At 42.7% G+C, this 17,500-nt stretch overlaps 1 protein-coding gene across 3 annotated transcripts in view; it reads right to left on the bottom strand.

The window, feature by feature from the left end:
• cpne5b (copine Vb) overlaps positions 1 to 17,500 on the bottom strand; it is a 334,834-nt gene that overhangs the window by 10,238 nt on the left and 307,096 nt on the right. For all 3 annotated transcript variants that reach the window (XM_055918053.1, XM_055918052.1, XM_055918054.1), the window contains one exon: positions 8,014 to 8,071. In XM_055918053.1, coding sequence (XP_055774028.1) covers positions 8,014 to 8,071 — 58 coding nt within the window. The remainder of the gene's footprint in view (positions 1 to 8,013; positions 8,072 to 17,500) is intronic.

Below are 17,500 nucleotides of genomic sequence, written 5' to 3'. Positions count from 1 at the left end.
GGGTATGTCTGGGGTATGTCTGGGGTATGTATGGGGTATGTCTGGGGTATGTCTGGGGTTTGTCTGGGGTATGTCTGGGGTATGTATGGGGTATGTCTGGGGTATGTATGGGGTATGTCTGGGGTATGAATGGGGTATGTATGGGGTATGAATGGGGTATGAATGGGGTATGTATGGGGTATGAATGGGGTATGTATGGGGTATGAATGGGGTATGTATGGGGTATGTCTGGGGTATGTCTGGGTGTCTGAGCTGAATGTTATTTGATTATGTAGACAATCTGGAATTTTCATCACAGTAATATTTCTCATAAAAACTAGAAGAGAAGCAGTTCATCTCTCATCAACCCTCAACCAGGAAAGACTGGCATGTTGACGTTAGTTCTGTATCTGCGGTTAAGGACAAGGTGCGCTGCTCTGTTCTGAGGCAGCTGCAGCTTTGCTCGGTCTTTCTTTGCTGCACTTGACCATATTACCAGACAGTAATCAAGATGGGACAAGACGGGACAAGACCAGAGCCTGGACAACTAGTACAGATGATTTTTGTGTCAAATCTTTTTAGACATACCCCTCCCAATCATTACAACAACTTGGTCTCATTGAGATGAAAATCTTGTTTTCAAGAGCAATGACGAATTTGATGAAAAAATATTTCTGTGATTTGAGCATTTTCAAATGTGTTGCCTAGTATATAAAATAATGTTTTATTTGTCACATGCTTCGTAAACAACAGGTTTAGACTAACAGTGAAATGCTGACTCATGGGCCCTTCCCAACAATGCAGAGAGAAAGAAAATAGTAACACAAGGAATAAATACAGAATGAGTAAAAATAACTTGGCTATGTACACAGGGTACCAGTACTGAGTTTATGTGCAAGGGTACAAACTAATTGAGGTAGATATGTACAGTACCAGTCAAAAGTTTGGACACACCTACTCATTCAAGGGTATTTCTTTATTTTTATATTTTTATTATTTTCTATATTGTAGGATCATAGTGAAGACATCTAAACTATGAAATAACACATATGGAATCATGTAGTGACAAAAAAGTGTTAAACAAATCTAAATATATTTTATATTTGAGATTCTTTAAAGTAGCCACCCTTTGCCTGGATGACAGCTTTGCACACCCTTGGCATTCTCTCAACCAGATTCATGAGGTAGTCACCTGGAATGCATTTCAATTAACAGATGTGCCTTGTTAAAAGTTCATTTGTGGAGTTTCTTTCCTTCTTAATGCATTTGAGCTAATCATTTGTGTTGTGACAAGGTAGGGGTGGTATACAGAATATAGCCCAATTTTGTAAAAGACCAAGTCCATATTATGGCAAGAACAGCTCAAATAAGCACAGAGAAACGACACATCTCAACATCAACTGTTCAGAGGAGACTGCGTGAATCAGGCCTTCATGGTCGAATTGCTGCAAAGAAACCACTACTAAAGGACACCGGTAATTAGAAGAGACTTGCTTGGGCCAAGAAACACGACATTAGACCGGTGGAAATCTGTCCTTTGGTCTGATGAGTCCAAATTTGAGATTTTTGGTTCCAACCTCCGTGTCTTTGTGAGACGCAGAGTAGGTGAACGGAGGATCTCTTTATGTGTGGTTCCCATCGTGAAGCATAGAGGAGGAGGTGTGATGGTGTGGGAGTGCTTTGCTGGTGACACTGTCAGTGATTTATTTAGCATTAAAGGCACACTTAACCAGCATGGCTACCACAGCATTCTGCAGCGATATGCCATCCCATCTGGTTTGCCCTTAGTGGTACTATCATTTGTTTTTCAACAGGACAATGACCCAACACACCTCCAGGCCGTGTAAGGGCTATTTGACCAAAAAGGGGAGTGATGCAGTATTGCATCAGATAACCTGGCCTCCACAATCACCCAACCTCAACCCAATTGAGATAGTTTGGGATGAGTTGGACCGCACAGTGAAGGAAAAACAGCCAACAAGTGCTCAGCATATGTGGGAACTCCTTCAAGACTGTTGGAAAAGCTTTCCAGGTGAAGCTGGTTGAAAGAATACCAAGAGTGTTTGAAGCTGTCATCAAGGGAAAGGGTGTCTACTAATAATCTCAAATATAAAATATGTTTTGATTTGTTTAACACTTTTTTTGGTTACAGCATGATTCCATATGTGTTATTTCATTGTTTTGATGTCTTCACTATTATTCTGCAAGGTAAAAAGTAGTAAAAATAGAAACCCTTGAATGAATAGGTGTTTTAACTGGTACTGTGTATCTAACTAAGAATAAAGGGACAGATATTAAACAGTAGCAGCAGCATACAGTATGTGATGAGTCAAAAAGTTAGTAATAAAAAGGGTCAATGCAGAGAGTTAAATAGTTAACCACAGCTACCCGGACTAACTATTTAGCAGTCTTACAGCGGGTTTTATGTCTTGGGGGTAGAAGCTTTATCGGGTCCTGTTGGTTCCAGACTTGGTGCATCGGTCCCACTTACCGTGTGGTAGCAGAGACAACACTCTATGACTTGGGTGGCTGGAGTCTTTAAGCGTTTTTAGGGCTTTCCTCTGACACCGCCTTGTATACAGGTCCTGGATGACAGGGAGCTCTGTTCCAGTGATGTACTGGGCTGTACTCACTATTCTCTGTAGCGCCTTGCGGTCAGATGCCATGCAGTTGCCATACCAGGCGGGATGCCGAGCAGTTGCCATACCAGGCGGGATGCCGAGCAGTTGCCATACCAGGCGGGATGCCGAGCAGTTGCCATACCAGGCGGGATGCCGAGCAGTTGCCATACCAGGCGGTGATGCCGAGCAGTTGCCATACCAGGCGAGATGCCGAGCAGTTGCCATACCAGGCGGGATGCCGAGCAGTTGCCATACCAGGCGGTGATGCCGAGCAGTTGCCATACCAGGCGAGATGCCGAGCAGTTGCCATACCAGGCGGGATGCCGAGCAGTTGCCATACCAGGCGGTGATGCCGAGCAGTTTCCATACCAGGCGAGATGCCGAGCAGTTGCCATACCAGGCGGGATGCCGAGCAGTTGCCATACCAGGCGGGATGCAGAGCAGTTAGGATGCCATGCAGTTGCCATACCAGGCGGTGATGCAGCCAGTCAAGATGTACTCAATGGTGAGGATCTGTGGACCCATGGCAAGTCTTTTCAGCCTCCTGAGGGGGAAGAGGCGCTGTCGTGCCCTCTTCACGACTGTGTTGGTGTGTGTGGACCATGATCCTTAGCGATGTGAACACCTACGAACTTGAAGCTCTCGACCCGCTTCACTGAAGTCCCGTCGATGTGAATTAGGTTGTGCTCAGCCCTCTGCTTCTTATAGTTCACAATCAGCTCCTTTGTCTTGCTGACGTTGAGGTTATTGCCAGAACCAGTTGTGGTTCTGGCACCACACTGCCAGGTTATTGACCTCCTCCCTATCTCCTTATCTCATCGTCGTCGGTGATCAGGCCTAACCCATCGCGTCGTCTGCAAACTTAACCTGTTGGGGATGGGGGCGCTGTTTAGACTATTTATGCTAATTTGGCTAATTTTTGAAACGGCTTCCCACAAAATCCTTGATCGTACAATATGCATATTATTATTATTATTGGATAGAAAACAGTCTATAGTTTCTATAGGAGTTGAAATTTTGTCTCTAAGTGGAACAGAGCCCATTCTACAGCAATTTCCCTGACATAGATTCAGATTTCAGAAATGTTGGCCACTGTTCTGAAGTCAGTTAAAACGGCACTGATTTTGCTATGACTATACGGACACTTCTTACGTCTTCCCCTGGATGCCTTTACGTGATGACGATTCCAATGGGGTCGATTGCGCGTTCACAGGCCCTACAAATGAAAAAACCCTGAAGCTAGTCATTCTTTTGGAGCTGCGTCATGAGCCTAGAGGACACCGGCGCGCACCTGTTCCAAGCGTTAGTTTAGCCTGTTATATTTCTCCGGTCATCTTTTCACTCGTTATAGGAGTTAAAAACATCATAAGGTAGTTAATTTAAAGCGTTTTATAGCAATTTATATCCGTTTAGTGCGATTTTGGGACATTTCTTTTTGCAACGATGTGAAAAGTTGGGCACGCTTTTCAGTTCATCCCGAACGCAGTTGACATTTCCACATGGCAAGAGGACAGCTTTCCACCAAAAGACGATTTCTCCCAAGAAAGGATCCTTTGCCCAAGATACTGATGGAAGAACAGCTCAAGGTAGGACATTTTTATTATGATAAATCGTGTTTCTGTCGAAACATTTTAGTGGCTTAGGACGCCATGTTTTATGACGTAGCTTCGCTAGGCGCAAACTGTATTGAAAAGTAAGGATAAATTAAAAAATGTTATTCCGCAATTGTATTAAGAATTAAATTGTCTATCAATCCCTGTCCACCCTATATTTTTTAGTCACGTTTATGAGTATTTATGTATAAGAGTAGATCACTGTCTAAGTGGCGCAAGGACTTTTTCTTTACCAGCTTGTCTACATTTCACATTGTCTAACCATGATTTTGGTGGCTAAATATAAACATTTTCGATCAAACTCTATATGGAATGTGTAATATGATGTTACAGGAGTGTCATCGGAAGAATTCTGAGAAGGTTAGTGAAAAAATTAATATATTTTTGGCGATGTTGACGTTATCGCTCACTTTGGCTAGAATCAATGCTGGGCTGCTATGTGCTATGTGCTATGCTAATATAACGATTTATTGTGTTTTCGCTGTAAGACACTTAGAAAATCTGAAATATTGTCTGTATTCACAGGATCTGTGTCTTTCGATTCGTGTATGCTGTGTATTTTTACGAAATGTTTGATGATTAGTAAGTAGGTAAACACGTTGCTCTAAGTAGTTTTTCTATTCCATGTGACGGTGGGTGCAATTGTAAACTATGATATCTACCTGAAATATGCACTTTTTTCTAACAAAACCTATCCCATACCATAAATATGTTATCAGACTGTCATCTGATGAGTTTTTTTGTTGGTTAGGGGCTATAAATATCTTAGTTTAGCCGAATTGGTGATGGCTACTGGTGTTGGTGGACAAATAAAAGATGGTGGATTATGCTAATGTCTTTTTAGGTAATAGATGTACATCTTTACATATTGTGTCTTCCCTGTAAAACATTTTAAAAATCGGACAAGTTGACTGGATTCACAAGATCTGTGTCTTTCATTAGCTGTATTGGACTTTAATGTGTGAAAGTTAAATATTTTAAAAAAATATATTTTTTGAATTTCGCGGCACTGGTTTTTCAGTGGGGGGGGGGGGGGTGCCGCTAGCGCCACGCTGATCCTAGACAGGTTAATGATGGTGTTGGAGTCGTCCGCGGCCACAGCCACGCAGTCGTGGGAGTACAGGAAGGGACTAAGCATGGACCCTTGAGGGGCCCCCGTTATAAGGGTCAGCATGGTGGATGTGTTGTTGCCTACCCTTACCACCTGGGGGCGGCTCATCAGGAAGTCCAGGATCCAGAAGCAGAAGGAGGTGTTCAGTCCCAGGATCCTTAGCTTGATGATGAGCTTGGAGGGCACTATAGTGTTGAACGCTGAGCTGTAGTCTATGAACAGCATTCTCACATTGGTGTTCCTCTTGTCTAAGTGGGAAAGGGCAGTGTGGAGTGCAATAGAGATGGCATCATCTGTGGCTCTGTTGGTGAGGTATGTGAATTGGAGTGGATCCAGTGTGTCTGGGATGATGGTGTTGATGTGAGCCATGACCAGCCTTTCAAAGCACTACATGGCTACAGACGTGAGTGCTACGGTGCGGTAGTCATTTAGGCAGGTTACCTTGGCGTTCTTGGGAACAGGGACTATGGTGGTCTGCTTTAAACATGTTGGTATTACAGACTGGGTCAGGTAGAGGTTGAACATGTCAGTGAAGACACTTGCCAGCTGGTCAGCTCATGCTCTGACTACACGTATGTTTATTAATTGATGTTTTAATCACTTTATTTTCCCTCTTTCTTACTGGCAAACCACAAACATGTTATTTTCATAAACTCTTCAGATTCTACCTCCTACAGGAACCACATTAATGTTGAGATGACCTGTCTCAATTCTAATCTATTCTGCCTGACGATAGAGCATCTAGTAATCATGAGCTCGTTAATCAGAAATCTACTTGAAATTCATAAGAACTCCTAAGAACCCTGATGAACCCAGCCATTAGCCCTGACCACTTCAAACTACATTACACCCAAACCCACTCAACCCCATACACTCTCTCTCTCTCTCTCTCTCTCTCTCTCTCTCTCTCTCTCTCTCTCTCTCTCTCTCTCTCTCTCTCTCTCTCTCTCTCTCTCTCTCTCTCCTCTCTCTCTCTCTCTCTCTCTCTCTCTCTCTCTCTCTCTCTCTCTCTCTCTCTCTCTCTCTCTCTCTCTCTCTTCTCTCTCTCTCTCTCTCTCTCTCTCTCTCTCTCTCTCTCTCTCTCTCTCTCTCTCTCTCTTCTCTCTCTCTCTCTCTCTCTCTCTCTCTCTCTCTCTCTCTCTCTCTCTCTCTCTCTCTCTCTCTCTCTCTCTCTCTCTCTCCTCTCTCTCTCTCTCTCTCTCTCTCTCTCTCCTCTCTCTCTCTCTCTCTCTCTCTCTCTCTCTCTCTCTCTCGAATCAAAATGAGATGCTAATTGTCTTGCAGGTCATTCGTCTGACTAATTGCTAGAAACGAGAGCAACAATACAGCACCTGGCTACAGCACAGCACCTGGCTACTGCATGTCTGAATTGTATGAATTGAATCAGTTAATCGTGGACTCACTCTCAATCAGTGATGTTTCAGGGCAGGCTAATGGTAATGATGAGAACGTGAGCGGCTGCAGAGTGCCTTTTGATTAGTTGTCTGAATGTATTAAAGATCAGCGGATCTGGGTAAAGTTTAAACAATAAATATCAGATAAAGGTTTAAACATTAAGTCTAAACAGGTCTTTATAACGTTTTAGGTCCAGCACTCAGAGAACAGCAAATGTGATTATTGAGCAATAATACCAGGTAGTCATCTTTTTCTTGATATTGGTATCGAAAACTACTACAACAACAGGTATTGTAATCTACAACAACAGGTATTGTAACCGACAACAACAGGTATTGTAATCTACAACAACAGGTATTGTAACCGACAACAACAGGTATTGTAACCGACAACAACAGGTATTGTAACCGACAACAACAGGTATTGTAACCGACAACAACAGGTATTGTAGCCGACAACAACAGGTATTGTAACCGACAACAACAGGTATTGTAACCGACAACAACAGGTATTGTAATCGACAACAACAGGTATTGTAACCGACAACAACAGGTATTGTAACCTACAACAACAGGTATTGTAACCTACAACAACAGGTATTGTAAACTACAACAACAGGTATTGTAACCGACAACAACAGGTATTGCAATCTACAACAACAGGTATTGTAAACTACAACAACAGGTATTGTAACCGACTACAACAGGTATTGTAAACTACAACAACAGGTATTGTAAACTACAACAACAGGTATTGTAATCGACAACAACAGGTATTGTAGCCGACAACAACAGGTATTGTAACCTACAACAACAGGTATTGTAAACTACAACAACAGGTATTGTAAACTACAACAACAGGTATTGTAAACTACAACAACAGGTATTGTAAACTACAACAACAGGTATTGTAACCGACAACAACAGGTATTGTAAACTACAACAACAGGTATTGTAAACTACAACAACAGGTATTGTAATCTACAACAACAGGTATTGTAAACTACAACAACAGGTATTGTAAACTACAACAACAGGTATTATAACCTGTACGTGACAAAGTTTCAGGTCCAACTGCAGTATGTGTAGTAATGTTGTAATGGTCGTCTGTATCTCAGTTAGTTAGATCATGACACTGGCAACGCCAACATAGTGGGTTCTATTCCCGGGACCAGCCGTAAATAAAATCAATACACATAACTGTAAGTTGCTTTGGCTATAGCATCTGTTACATGGCATATAATATAATTATATTAACAGTAATAATGTCAAGAAAAGGAGGTGTAGCTTCTTACCGTCAAACTCAGCCTGTCCCACTCCAACGATGATGATGGACATGGGCAGTTTAGCCCCCTGAGGAGAAGAACAGGAATTTACCATTACGTTATACACGCTCTGCTATAGGTACATGACAACTCTGAACACAGGTACATCACAGCTCTGAACACAGGTACATCACAGCTCTGAACACAGGTACATGACAACTCTGAACACAGGTACATCACAGCTCTGAACACAGGTACATCACAGCTCTGAACACAGGTACATCACAGCTCTGAACACAGGTACATCACAGCTCTGAACACAGGTACATGACAACTCTGAACACAGGTACATCACAGCTCTGAACACAGGTACATGACAACTCTGAACACAGGTACATCACAACTCTGAACACAGGTACATCACAACTCTGAACACAGGTACATCACAACTCTGAACACAGGTACATCACAACTCTGAACACAGGTACATGACAACTCTGAACACAGGTACATCACAGCTCTGAACACAGGTACATCACAGCTCTGAACACAGGTACATCACAGCTCTGAACACAGGTACATGACAGCTCTGAACACAGGTACATGACAGCTCTGAACACAGGTACATGACAGCTCTGAACACAGGTACATCACAGCTCTGAACACAGGTACATGACAGCTCTGAACACAGGTACATGACAGCTCTGAACACAGGTACATGACAGCTCTGAACACAGGTACATCACAACTCTGAACACAGGTACATCACAACTCTGAACACAGGTACATCACAGCTCTGAACACAGGTACATCACAGCTCTGAACACAGGTACATCACAGCTCTGAACACAGGTACATCACAGCTCTGAACACAGGTACATGACAGCTCTGAACACAGGTACATGACAGCTCTGAACACAGGTACATGACAGCTCTGAACACAGGTACATGACAGCTCTGAACACAGGTACATCACAACTCTGAACACAGGTACATCACAGCTCTGAACACAGGTACATCACAACTCTGAACACAGGTACATCACAACTCTGAACACAGGTACATCACAGCTCTGAACACAGGTACATGACAGCTCTGAACACAGGTACATGACAGCTCTGAACACAGGTACATGACAACTCTGAACACAGGTACATCACAACTCTGAACACAGGTACATCACAACTCTGAACACAGGTACATGACAACTCTGAACACAGGTACATCACAGCTCTGAACACAGGTACATCACAGCTCTGAACACAGGTACATCACAGCTCTGAACACAGGTACATCACAGCTCTGAACACAGGTACATCACAGCTCTGAACACAGGTACATCACAACTCTGAACACAGGTACATCACAACTCTGAACACAGGTACATGACAACTCTGAACACAGGTACATCACAGCTCTGAACACAGGTACATCACAGCTCTGAACACAGGTACATGACAACTCTGAACACAGGTACATCACAACTCTGAACACAGGTACATCACAGCTCTGAACACAGGTACATCACAGCTCTGAACAGGCTACATTACAGTTCTGAACAGGCTACATTACAGCTCTGAACAGGCTACATTACAGCTCTGAACAGGCTACATTACAACTCTGAACAGGCTACATTACAGCTCTGAACAGGCTACATCACAGCTCTGAACAGGCTACATTACAGCTCTGAACAGGCTACATCACAGCTCTGAACAGGCTACATTACAACTCTGAACAGGCTACATTACAGCTCTGAACAGGCTACATCACAGCTCTGAACAGGCTACATTACAGCTCTGAACAGGCTACATCACAGCTCTGAACAGGCTACATTACAGCTCTGAACAGGCTACATTACAGCTCTGAACAGGCTACATCACAGTTCTGAACAGGCTACATTACAGCTCTGAACAGGCCACATTACAGCTCTGAACAGGCTACATTACAGCTCTGAACAGGCTACATTATAGCTCTGAACAGGCTACATTATAGCTCTGAACAGGCTACATCACAGCTCTGAACAGGCTACATCCCAGCTCTAGACAGGCTACATTACAGGTCTGAACAGGCTACATCACAGCTCTGAACAGGCTACATCACAGCTCTGAACAGGCTACATTATAGCTCTGAACAGGCTACATTACAGCTCTGAACAGGCTACATTATAGCTCTGAACAGGCTACATTACAGCTCTGAACAGGCTACATTATAGCTCTGAACAGGCTACATTACAGCTCTGAACAGGCTACATTACAGCTCTGAACAGGCTACATTACAGCTCTGAACAGGCTACATTATAGCTCTGAACAGGCTACATTACAGCTCTGAACAGGCTACATTACAGCTCTGAACAGGCTACATTATAGCTCTGAACAGGCTACATTACAGCTCTGAACAGGCTACATCACAGCTCTGAACAGGCTACATCACAGCTCTGAACAGGCTACATTACAGCTCTGAACAGGCTACATTATAGCTCTGAACAGGCTACATCACAGCTCTGAACAGGCTACATCACAGCTCTGAACAGGCTACATTACAGCTCTGAACAGGCTACATTACAGCTCTGAACAGGCTACATTACAGCTCTGAACAGGCTACATTACAGCTCTGAACAGGCTACATTACAGCTCTGAACAGGCTACATTACAGCTCTGAACAGGCTACATCACAGCTCTGAACAGGCTACATCACAGCTCTGAACAGTCTACATCACAGCTCTGAACAGGCTACATTACAGCTCTGAACAGGCTACATTACAGCTCTGAACAGGCTACATCACAGCTCTGAACAGGCTACATTACAGCTCTGAACAGGCTACATTACAGCTCTGAACAGGCTACATTACAGCTCTGAACAGGCTACATTACAGCTGACACCAATGGGTTTAGTGCTCCATCTACAGTACATGTTCTACCACACAAATCCAAGATGGCCAGTCGTATTCATTCATTCTCCTCACTATTGTGGATTCTCCTCACTATTGTTGACCCAAGTGTGATCTACATGATATTCATTCTGTGACAGCGATATGGTTACCCATCCACTTCTAGGTTGCCACACCACTAATGTTCTGGAGAGAAGAGCAGGTCTGCGTGCTGAAGGGCCATTCACTAAGAATGGGGCTGTATCTATCTATTATTCTACAGACACGGAGTACACCGAGAAACAGTAGGCCCTAGTTACTGTGTGATCTGAACACTTTCCCTCCAATGTGCTATCCCTTTCTCTCTCTCTTTCTGTTTCTCTCTCTCTCTGTTTCTCTCTCTCTCTGTTTCTCTCTCTCTCTCTGTTTCTCTCTCTCTCTCTCTCTGTTTCTCTCTCTCTCTCTGTTTCTCTCTCTCTCTCTGTTTCTCTTTCTGTTTCTCCCCTCTGTTTCTCTCTCTCTCTTTCTGTTTCTCTCTCTCTCTCTTTCTGTTTCTCTCTCTCTTTCGGTTTCTGTTTCTCTCTCTCTCGCTGTCTCTCTTTCTGTTTCTCTCTTTCTGTTCCTCTCTCTCTGTTTCTCTCTCTCTGTTTCTCTCTCTTTCTGTTTCTCTCTCGTTCTGTTTCTCTCTCTCTCTCGCTCTCTGTCTCTCTTTCTGTTTCTCTCTCTCTGTTTCTCTCTGTTTCTCTCTCTTTCTGTTTCTCTCTCTCTGTTTCTCTCTCTCTGTTTCTGTTTCTCTCTCTCCATTTATCTCTCTCTCTCTCTTTCTGTTTCTCTCTTTCTGTTTCTCTCTCTCTCTTTCTGTTTCTCTCTCTCTTTCTGTTTCTCTCTGTCCATTTATCTCTCTCTCTCTCTTTCTGTTTCTCTCTTTCTGTTTCTCTCTCTCTTTCTGTTTCTCTCTCTCTCTTTCTGTTTCTCTCTTTCTGTTTCTCTCTCTCTCTTTCTGTTTCTCTCTCTCTTTCTGTTTCACTCTCTCTGTTTCTCTCTCTCTGTTTCTCTCTGTTTCTGTTTCTCTCTCTCCATTTATCTCTCTCTCTCTCTCTCTCTCTTTCTCTCTTTCTGTTTCTCTCTCTCTCTTTCTGTTTCTCTCTCTCTCTTTCTGTTTCTCTCTCTCTCTTTCTGTTTCTCTCTCTCCCCTCTCCCTATCCTCTCTCTTTCTCAACAATGGTCCTCAGCTAAATGAAGGCAGGAGTAATTGTCTTGGGATCTTGCTAAATTGGTTGACAAAACACCTGTCTCCACATGAATCTGGAGGGGACGTTAAACACCCAATTCTCTTGTTCCTCTGGTGTTTTTAGAACCCAAATCCAATGTTCCTGCTTCTCCCACTGTCGTTGCTGTTATCTTCATGAGACAGTGTGTGTGTGTTTAGTCAGTCAATTTAAGGCTGGTTATTCTCTGGACGGTAGTGATGAAACTCTCCTCATCCACTGATGAAACGGAACGCGTTCCCTGAGCAGAGAAGACAGCCTAAAGCCAGTGTTATTACTAATGTGGGTTTGATAAAAGTGTGAGCATTTTTTGAAAATGTTTGGTACTTTTATTTGTCAAAAAAGGAATAACATAATATTCCAAATAGTTGAGCACAAAAGATAGCAAGATAGCAACAAAGACAAAATGAAGTAAGAAAACAACCACAGAAGCACACTGACGTGTTGTGAGTATTACATAGGACATACACAGGACATCTCTGTTTCCTAAGGCAGTGATAAAACACTGGGAAAGTGTTGATTAGATAGGAGTCGGGAGACTGAAGATGCTTGTGAGGAAGGAGTGGATGGATGGGGGGAGGGGCCGATTCTCTATCACCACGGCAACCCATCCCAGCAATCACCTTCTCCCCCACTCCTAAGACACGCCCTCCGGAGCAGGAACAGGAGATGGTGGAAGTTACTCCGATAAGCTGATCTTTGGAGACCATTAACCCTAATGTTTAAGTATGGGGTAGCTAATCTGAAATACTTGTTCATTATTTGTCACTAAATCATTTTTATGTTGAGTTTATTTCACAGATCATGACTAATAGTACGAGGCGGTGAGAGCTTCTTCTGTTTCTGTCTTGTCCTTTCTGTTTTTAGCCCAAAATAAATAAATGACCCCAAAGTATCAGTGTTCAACAGATCTCCTGTCACAGTCCCTGTCCTCCCACGTCCACACACGTCCACACACACACACACACACACACACACACACACACACACACACACACACACACACACACACACACACACACACACACACACACACACACACACACACACACACACAGTCATCAGTGCATCACACGTCAACCAAAAATAACCCGTCTTCCATGCCCCATTTATGTAATCCCCTCTCATCATGCTGATTGACAGCTGAGTTCCACAGCCATGAGAAAACAAAAAACACACAGTCAATCTTCCCTAGTTACCATATCCATACAAAAGAAAAACATGAAAAAATTATGTGAAAAAACCCCCATGTGAATTATTTATTTATTTTTAATCTTCAATCAGACACGTGTGAAGTTTCACATGTACATTTTTCACGTTTCTCCCTTGTGAAAACAATGATCCCGACTTTTATTTCTCTACACGTTTATTTTTCACACGTATATTTGCAGCACTTCCAGCTACATCAGGTTTCTCATCCAGGGACCCCAAAGATGTTTTATAACTAACCCAAGATAGTCCACAGCCTGTCGTTACCAATGGGAGCAAATGAGGTGGGCAGAGGGAAGCAGGAGCTAGCGAGATCCTATTGGAGCGTTCTAGCATGTATTTTCCTATTTCCGTTAGGGAACGGCTACTCAATTCGCCCTTTGCACTCTTTCTAAACAATAATAAAAAATAAAAACTTTGGCAAAGGGTAAAGTCTACAGAACACAGTCCACTCTGTTCATAACAGATTCTAGTTTTCGGAACAGGAAACTATATTGAGATTCAATCTTTCATTGATGAGAAAATTTGCAGTGAGTGGGAAATGCCAACCCGATGCCTAAGATTTATATTTTCGGTGAAACATCTGGTTCATTGTTCTACCTGTGCCGACCCTGCTCGGCTTCAGAGGACAATCAGCAGAGGGAGGCAGGGACAGTATGTTGTTGGAATGAATGGGACAAAACTTGCAACTTGAAAAAAGGCAGAGAAAGCAAATGCCAGGGTAACATAACCAATGATAACAAAGGCCAGGGTAACATAACCAATGATAACAAAGGCCAGGGTAACATAGCCAATGATAACAAAGGCCAGGGTAACATAGCCAATGATAACAAAGGCCAGGGTAACATAACCAATGATAACAAAGGCCAGGGTAACATAACCAATGATAACAAAGGCCAGGGTAACATAACCAATGATAACAAAGGCCAGGGTAACATAACCAATGACAAGGGAAAATTGCAGAAAAGAGGGTGCCATTTGATTTAAGCCCGTTGTCCTTCCCCACACATTTTTTTTAAATTTACAAACAATTTGTTCTCGCATTTCAAAATTATTTCCTTGCAATATTTTGTTTTCGCTATCAATACTTCTTGGGGTTCGTGTTTTGCTTTAAATATCATTATTTTGGTTTGCAATACTACGAGTGTTGTTCTCGACTTCAGAAGTTTTGCTTGATATTAACGGGCCAAAAGTAACTCACTCACTAGAGGATTGTATCATAATAACACTATTACTCCATTAAACGTGTTTAAAGCCACAATCCTTAATTGAAACATTAACAAAGTGTCCTCCCCGCCACAGTTTCATTAAAAAGCTGAGGGATGGGAGTGGAGAAACGCAACCACTTTTAAATCCATAGACTACGCTATGGATGCAAGGACTGACCATCCATGATATCAAAATGATCGTTTTAACCATGTTTTCATTTACTTTGTTTACAAACATCGGAGTTAAACAATCTTATATTTTGGGTTCTGATGGGGTATGACAGTAGAGCTAATGAGGCATTTATACTTTATATTCTTCATAAATCATTGGGTACATATCTTTCATTTATAAGTCCAAAAATGTAGGTTTACCGAACAAAAATATAAACACAACATGCAACAATTTCAGTGATTTTACTGAGTTACAGTTCATACGAGGAAATCAGTCAATTTAAATAAATCCATTAAACCCTAAATCTATTGATTTCACAGGACTGGGAACACAGCTATGCATCTGTTGGTCAAAGATACCTTTAAAAAAAAGTAGGGGCGTGGATCAGAAAACCAGTCAGTATCTGGTGTGACCTCCTTTTGCCTCATCTCCTTCGCATAGAGTTGATCAGGCTGTTGATTGTGGCATGTGGAATGTTGTCCCACTCCTATTCAATGGCTGTGGGAAGTTGCTGGATATTGGTAGGAACTGGAATAAGCTGTTGTACACATCGATCCAGAGCATTCCAAACATGCTCAATTGGTGACATGTCTGGTGAGTATGCAGGCCATGGAAGAACTGGGACATTTACAGCTTCCAGGAATTGTGTCCAGATCCTTGTGACATGTGGCCGTGCATTATCATGCTGAAACATGAGGTGATGGCGGCGGATGAATGGCAAAACAATGGGCCTCAGAATCTCGTCACAGTATCTCTTTGCATTCAAATTGCCATCGATAAAATGCAATCGTGTTCATTATCCGCTCATAAAACATGGAACCAACACTGTAAATGTTGCGTTTATATTTTGGTTCAGTGTGGCGTCTAAAGATGGGCCTTTTTAACAGGCGGGGATTTTCATACAGTCGAACTATGTTTCCATTGAATGTGTTCCATTAACTGCCCCCAAAACATTTCATTCTGTCCACTCTTCCACGAATGTCCTGCAAAATCGTTCCCTTGTACCGCATTTGGGCTTTTTAGATGTGGTCACCTTAATTCCACTGGTGGAAACTGCAATCATCTTTAAACATGTGAGGAGAATAACATTATTTAAAATCCACAGGTGAACCTGCAATTCCACAGGTGAACCTGCAATTCCACAGGTGAACCTGCAATTCCACAGGTGAACCTGCAATTCCACAGGTGAACCTGCAATTCCACAGGTGAACCTGCAATTCCACAGGTGAACCTTCAATTCCACAGGTGAACCTTCAATTCCACAGGTGAACCTTCAATTCTACAGGTGAACGTGAGATTTTCACATTTGGAGTTTTCTTACATGTGAAACGGCATATTTGATTTTCACATGTGAAAGTTTTTTATATAATTTATTTATGTCAATACGGTCTCATTAGAATATGTCAAAAAAAGTAATATGGAGAAGCCCTTTTCTCCACTAGAAACTAACAGGAACTAATTTTATATATTAATGAAAGATATGAATAAATGAATGAAGGGGATTTAAACTTCTGATATTGTGTATTCAGGTCTCGTTAAGTGATTTATCACCTGGCCGGGGAACCTGGATCCACTCGCCTGCTGATTACATTGTACATGTTTTACCGCTTTGTTATACACACACACACACACACACACACACACACACACACACACACACACACACACACACACACACACACACACACACACACACACACACACACACACACACACACACACACACACACACACACACACACACACACACACACACACACACACACACCTCATTACATTTTTATGTTGGTTTTACAGTTCTACTATCCTGGACCAGCCCAATGTTTTATGGGAAGCCTCTGGGACAAAACCCAGCGCTGCTATAATTAAACACACCACAGGATATATGTTTGTGTGTGGGGTGGGATGGGGGGGGGGGGGGGGGGGCTGAAAATGTCTCAGATTAAATAAACTACCACAATATACCAACAGAGAAGTAGAAACACTAGGTACAGTATAATTGCAAGTTTTTTGTTTTCACATTAAACTTGAATATGATTGAGAAGCCTTTCTATCACTCCCCCCTCCCCCCCCCCCCCCCCTTTCCCTCTCTTAGTGACTGAATAAAAGGATAAAACACTGTCTGTTGAACCTATCAATTAAAAACACTAAACCCGACAGTATCTTTAATTAAAGATAGGTAGGCTACCATGGTGGGTGGGACAATTGGTAGGTAGCGGTGAGGAGGAAACGGACACTATCATTATCTGAATTAAAGGGAGGTCTGAATTAAAGGGATCTCTGAATTAAAGAGATCTCAGAATTAAAGGGAGTTCACAAGTCGTCAATTATGTCCTGTGATGTCCCACTGACAGAGACAAGAGGCCACCCCAGGCTCTGACAGATGAAGACATTAGGCCTAGTGCATCAGGCTCATTTTGAGGGCTTCACTCTAGAACTGACCTTTGAGAACCACAGCTTGATACCCCAGCTAGCACACAACGTTCTGAGAACCACAGCTTGATACCCCAGCTAGCACACAACGTTCTGAGAACCACAGCTTGATACCCCAGCTAGCACACAACGTTCTGAGAACCATAACTTGATACCCCAGCTAGCACACAATGTTCTGAGAACCACAGCTTGATACCCCAGCTAGCACAAAACGTTCTGAGAACCACAGCTTGATACCCCAGCTAGCACACAACATTCTGAGAACAACAGCTTGATACCCCAGCTAGCACACAACGTTCTGAGAACCATAACTTGATACCCCAGCTAGCACACAACGTTCTGAGAACCACAGCTTGATACC

Source organism: Salvelinus fontinalis, chromosome 3 (genome assembly GCF_029448725.1).
Source record: "Salvelinus fontinalis isolate EN_2023a chromosome 3, ASM2944872v1, whole genome shotgun sequence".
NCBI classification, from domain to species: Eukaryota; Metazoa; Chordata; class Actinopteri; order Salmoniformes; family Salmonidae; genus Salvelinus; species Salvelinus fontinalis.
Note: the sequence above shows the minus strand (reverse complement) of the source record. Positions and strands in the feature narration are given on the sequence as shown.